The sequence below is a fragment of the Schistocerca cancellata genome, chromosome 2, assembly GCF_023864275.1.
Source record: "Schistocerca cancellata isolate TAMUIC-IGC-003103 chromosome 2, iqSchCanc2.1, whole genome shotgun sequence".
Taxonomy (NCBI): Eukaryota; Metazoa; Arthropoda; class Insecta; order Orthoptera; family Acrididae; genus Schistocerca; species Schistocerca cancellata.
In genome coordinates this window covers 114766052-114772051 of record NC_064627.1, presented here as the reverse complement: position 1 = coordinate 114772051, position 6000 = coordinate 114766052, and the positions used below count along the sequence as shown (strand labels likewise).

Genomic DNA, 6000 nt, shown 5'->3' with positions numbered 1-6000 from the left:
GTTTCGAACACGTGCTTACAACGACAGTTTATTTTTCATTTCAAACCCTCTAAAATCTACAACGTTTTTCGGTATGTTTGTTGTGGTCTTCAGTCCTGAGACTGGTTTGATGCAGCTCTCCATGCTACTCTATCCTGTGCCAGCTTCTTCATCTCCCAGTACTACTGCAGCCTACATCCTTCTGAATCTGCTTAGTGTATTCATCTCTTGGTCTCCCTCTACGATTTTTACCCTCCACGCTGCCCTCCAATACTAAATTGGTGATCACTCGATGTCTCAGAACATGTCCTACCAACCGATTCCTTCTTCTAGTCAAGTTGTGCGAAAAGCTCCTCTTCTCCCCAATTCTATTCAATACCTCCTCATTAGTTAAGTGATCTACCCATCTGATCTTCAGCATTCTTCTGTAGCACCACATTTCGAAAGCTTCTATTCTCTTCTTGTCTAAACTATTTATCGTCCACGTTTCACTTCCATACATGGCTACACTCCATACAAATACTTTCAGAAACGACTTCCTGACATTTAAATCTGTACTCGATGTTAACAAATTTTTCTTCTTCAGAAATGCTTTCCTTGCCATTGCCAGTCTTCATTTTATATCCTCTCTACTTCGACCATCATCAGTTATTTTGCTTCCCAAATAGCAAAACTCCTTTACTACTTTAAGTGTCTCATTTCCTAATCTAATTCCCTCAGCATCGCCCAACTTAATTCGACTACATTCCAGTATACTCGTTTTGCTTTTGTTGATGTTCATCTTATATCCTCCTTTCAAGACACATATCTCTTCCAAGTCCTTTGCTGTCTCTGACAGAATTACAATGTCATCGGCGAACCTCAAAGTTTTTATTTCTTCTCCATGGATTTTAATACCTACTCCGAACGTTTCTTTTGTTTCGTTTACTGCTTGCTCAATATACAGATTGAATAGCATCGGGGAGAGGCTACAACCCTGTCTCACTCCCTTCCCAACCACGGCTTCCCTTTCATGTCCCTCGACTCTTATAACTGGCTATTGCTTTCTGTACAAATTGTAAATAGCCTTTCGCTCCCTGTATTTTACCCCTGCCACCTTCAGAATTTGAAAGAGAGTATTCCAGCCAATATTGTCAAACGCTTTCTCTAAGTCTACAAATGCTAGAAACGTAGGTTTGCCTTTCCTTAATCTTTCTTCTAAGATAAGTCGAAGGGTCAGTATTGCCTCACGTGTTCCAACATTTCTACGGAACCCAAATTGATCTTTCCCGAGGTCGGCTTCTACCAGTTTTTCCATTCGTCTAGCAAGAATTCGCGGTAGTATTTTGCAGCTGTGACTTATTAAACTGATAGTTCGGTAATTTTCACATCTGTCAAAACCTGCTTTCTTTGGGATTGGAATTATTATATTCTTCTTGAAGTCTGAGGAAATTTCGCCTGTCTCATACATCTTGCTCACCAGATGGTAGAGTTTTATCAGGACTGGCTGTCCTAAGGCCGTCAGTAGTTGTAATGGAATGTTGTCTATTCTCGGGCCTTGTTTCGACTTACGTCTTTCAGCGCTCTGTCAAACTCTTCACGCTGTATCATATCTCCCATTTCATCTTCATCTACCTCCTCTTCCATTTCCACAAAATTATCCTCAAGAACATCGCCCCTGTATAGACCCTCTATATACTCCTCCCACCTTTCTGCTTTCCCTTCTTTGCTTAGAACTGGGTTTCCATCTGAGCTCTTGATACTCATGCAAGCCATTACCTTACATGAATGCGATGCTCTATTGCCTCGATGGGGTTTCGGACACGTGTTTACAACGGCAGTTTATTTTTCATTTCAAACCCTATAAACTCTTCAACATTTTTCGGTATACTGGAGGAAAAGACTGATGATGTGTCCAAACTGTCATCCACCAAGGCGACAGAGCGTTGCAGTCATAGGAGATAAGGCCTGTTTACGCAGCACCTAACGCCATTTTTTCCAATGGTGATCTAGCAGACAGTCGCGATCACTGAATAATGACAGCAAGGGCTGCAGCTGGTCATGTACCGACTAGAAACTCCTCGCAACTTCCTGACAGATTAAAACTGTGTGCCGGACGGAGACTCGAACTCGGGACCTTTGCCTTTCGCGGGCAAGTGCTCTACCAACTGAGCTACCCAAGCACGACTCACGCCCCGTCCTAAAAGGTTTACTTCTCCCAGTACCTCGTCTCCTACCTTCCAAACTTAACAGAAGCTGTCCTGCGAACCTTGCAGAACTAGCACTCCCGAATATTGCGGAGACATGGCTTAGCCACAGCCTGGGGGATGTTTCCAGAATGAGATTTTTACTCTGTAGCGGAGTGAGCACTGATATGAAACTTCCAGGCAGATTAAAACTGTGTGCCGGACCGAGACTCGAACTCGGGACCTTTACCTTTCGCGGACAAGTGCTCTACCAACTGAGCCACCCAAGCACGACTCACGCGCCGTGCTTTACAGGCAGAAGTAAAGCTGTGAGGACGGGGCGTGAGTCGTGCTTGGGTAGCTCAGTTGGTAGAGCACTTACCCGCGAAAGGCAAAGGTCCCGAGTTCGAGTCTCGGTCCGGCACACAGTTTTAATGTGCCAGGAAGTTTCATAACAGCGCACACTCCGCTGCAGAGTGAAAATCTCATTCTGAAGAAACTCCTCGACCGAAAACGCAAACGTAGGTCGTGTGTCTAAGGCGTTTGAAAATACGTGAGCTGCAGTACGGGACTCTGAGCTCCGTCAGCAATTGTAGCGAGCCGGAGCGGTCGCGGCACAAAAGACGGAAGAGCTCGGTGGGCAGCTCCCGCCGCCGCGGCCCGCCGGCCGTGCGGGACTAATGACGGGAGGGCGGTCTGCTAATTGGGGCGGCTCGGCGGCTCGTCTCGCCCCCAGCTGAGCCGCGCGTGTGCGCGTGTGTGCGTGTGTGTGCGTGACTCGCGTGTCCCGACGGCTCCTCGGCGGCGGAAAGGAGAAAGCACGGGAAGCGCCTCCGCCAGCGCCCGCTATATAAGCCGGCGCCGCCCAGGGCCTGCTATCAGTCATTCGTTGCCCACCAGCAGCCCAGGCAGAGCAACAATGAGGATCACGGTGAGTTGCGGCTTCCACAATACCTACCTGCCACGCTAGTTGTCTTTCCCAACGCAGAGCCACGTTACATATTCCATCATCGCGACTATGGTTCCCTTCTTCCTCTTACTCTACTCGTTTTAGTCGTAACATTTTCTCTCTCAGTTCTCTAGTAAGTAATTACCTTTCCCAACGCAGTATTTGAAATACGTAAACCGCTTTGTCCGTGGTCTTAACCCTCTGACTGCCAGGTTCATTTCAAAAACATTAATTATTTTAAGTAATGGCTCAAATGGTTCAAATGGCTCTGAGCACTATGGGACTCAAAATCTTAGGTCATAAGTCCCCTAGAACTTAGAACTACTTAAACCTAACTAACCTAAGAACATCACACACACCCATGCCCGAGGCAGGATTCGAACCTGCGACCGTAGCAGTCCCGCGGTTCCGGACTGCAGCGCCAGAACCGCTAGACCACCGCGGCCGGCATTTTAAGTAATGCCTTAGTCATAGAAAGCAATATGAAAAAAAATGTATAAAAATATATAAAATTTCATTTCCCGAGGTGATTGAGTTGTGCTGTGGTAGCACATACATGGTAGCACACACAGGGTTAATTATAAATACCTCCTGGGTTTCAGAAGAAGTTTTGTTTCAAGTACAGATAGTGTTGAGGATCAGTGGACGAAGTTCAAAACCATCGTACAATATGCGTTAGATGAGCATGTGCCAGGTAAGATCGTAAGAGATGGAAAAGAGCCACCATGGTACAACAACCGAGTTAGAAAACTGCTGCGGAAGCAAAGGGAACTTCACAGCAAACATAAACATAGCCAAAGCCTTGCAGACAACCAAAAATTACGCGAAGCGAAATGTAGTGTGAGGAGGGCTACGCGAGAGGCGTTCAATGAATTCGAAAGTAAAGTTCTATGTACCGACTTGGCAGAAAATCGTAAGAAATTTTGGTCTTATGTCAAAGCAGTAGGTGGATCAAAACAAAATGTCCAGACACTGTGACCAAAATGGTACTGAAACAGAGGATGATAGACTAAAGGCCAAAATACTAACTGTCTTTTTCCAAAGCTGTTTCACAGAGGAAGACTGCACTGTAGTTCCTTCTCTAGATTGTCGCACAGATGACAAAATGGTAGATATCGAAATAGACGACAGAGGGATTGAGAAACAATTAAAATCGCTCAAAAGAGGAAAGGCCGCTGGACCTGAGGGGATACCAGTTCAGTTTTACACTGAGTACACGAAGGAACTTGCCGCCCTTCCTGCAGAGGTGTTCCTTAGCTCTCTAGAAGAGCGTAGCATTTCAAAGGATTGGAAAAGGACACAGGTCATCCCAGTTTTCAAGAAGGGACGTCGAACAGATGTGCAGAACTATAGACCTATATCTCTAACGTCGATCAGTTGTAGAATTTTGGAACACGTATTATGCTCGAGTGTAATGACTTTTCTTGAAACTAGAAATCTACTCTGTAGGAATCAGCATGGGTTTCGAAAAAGACGATCGTGTGAAACCCAGCTCGCGCTATTCGTCCACGAGACTCAGAGGGCCATAGACACGGGTTCACAGGTAGATGCCGTGTTTCTTGACTTCCGCAAGGCGTTCGATACAGTTTCCCACAGTCGTTTAATGAACAAAGTAAGAGCATATGGACTATCAGACCAATTGTGTGACTGGATTGAAGAGTTCCTAAGATAACAGAAGGCAGCATGTCATTCTCAATGGAGAGATGTCTTCCGAAGTAAGAGTGATTTCAGGTGTGCCGCAGGCGAGTGTCGTAGGACCGTTGCTATTCACAATATACATAAATGACCTTGTGGATGACATCGTAAGTTCACTGAGGCTTTTTACGGATGATGCTGTGGTATATCGAGAGGTTGTAACAATGGAAAATTGTACTAAAATGCAGGAGGATCTGCAGGGAATTGACGCATGGTGCAGGGAATGGCAATTGAATCTCGATGTAGACAAGTGTAATGTGCTGCGAATACATAAACAGTAAGATCCCATATCATTTAGCTACAATATAGCAGGTCAGCAACTGGAAGCAGTTAATTCCATAAATTGCCTAGGAGTACGCATTAGGAGTGATTTAAAATGGAATGATCATATAAAGTTGATCGTCGGTAAAGCAGACGCCAGACTGAGATTCATTGGAAGAATACTAAGGAAATGCAATCCGAAAACAAAGGAAGTAGGTTACAGTACGCTTGTTCGCCCACTGCTTGAATACTGCTCAGCACTGTGGGATCCGTACCAGATAGGGTTGATAGAAGATATAGAGAAGATCCAACGGAAAGCAGCGTGCTTCGGTACAGGATCATTTAGTAATCGCGAAAGCGTTACGGAGATGATAGATAAACTCCAGTGGAAGACTCTGCAGGAGAGACGCTCAGCAGCTCGGTACGGACTTTTGTTGAAGTTTCGAGAACATACCTTCACCGAGGAGTCAAGCAGTATATTGCTCCCTCCTACGTATATCTCGCGAAGAGACCATGAGGATAAAATCAGAGAGATTAGAGCCCACACAGAGGCATACCGACAATCCTTCTTTCCACGAACAATACGAGACTGGAATAGAAGGGAGAACCGATAGAGGCACTCAAGGTACCCTCCGCCACACCGTCAGGTGGCTTGCGGAGTATGGATGTAGATGTAGATGTAGACTGTGCGAGAACTACAAGACATATTAGAAACAGACACAGTGGACAGAGCGTCTCTCCAAATTAATAGTAACTCACACTACAGGTGCTCAATATGGGCTTCGTTTACGATGTGGCAAGGGTCGATTCGTGGGTGCAAGTCGTTGACACCATGTGTCGGGGAAGGGGCGGAGGCAGCCCGTTTGGCGAATCTGGTAATTGGGCTGCCTATTTGTAGGTGTGAACTAATTTGATGTTGCAATATGGAGACGCGGGTTAACTTGAGAACAG

General features: G+C 45.7%; 1 protein-coding gene across 1 annotated transcript in view; it reads left to right on the top strand.

Moving 5' to 3' along the window:
* The first annotated feature begins 3034 nt into the window (after positions 1–3034).
* The window catches only part of LOC126151414 (elastin-like), a 163586-nt gene continuing 160620 nt past the window's right edge, over positions 3035–6000 (top strand). Inside the window, exon 1 of the mRNA XM_049915939.1 lies at positions 3035–3075. Within this exon, the coding sequence (XP_049771896.1) occupies positions 3064–3075 (12 nt within the window). The 5' untranslated portion in view covers positions 3035–3063. The remainder of the gene's footprint in view (positions 3076–6000) is intronic.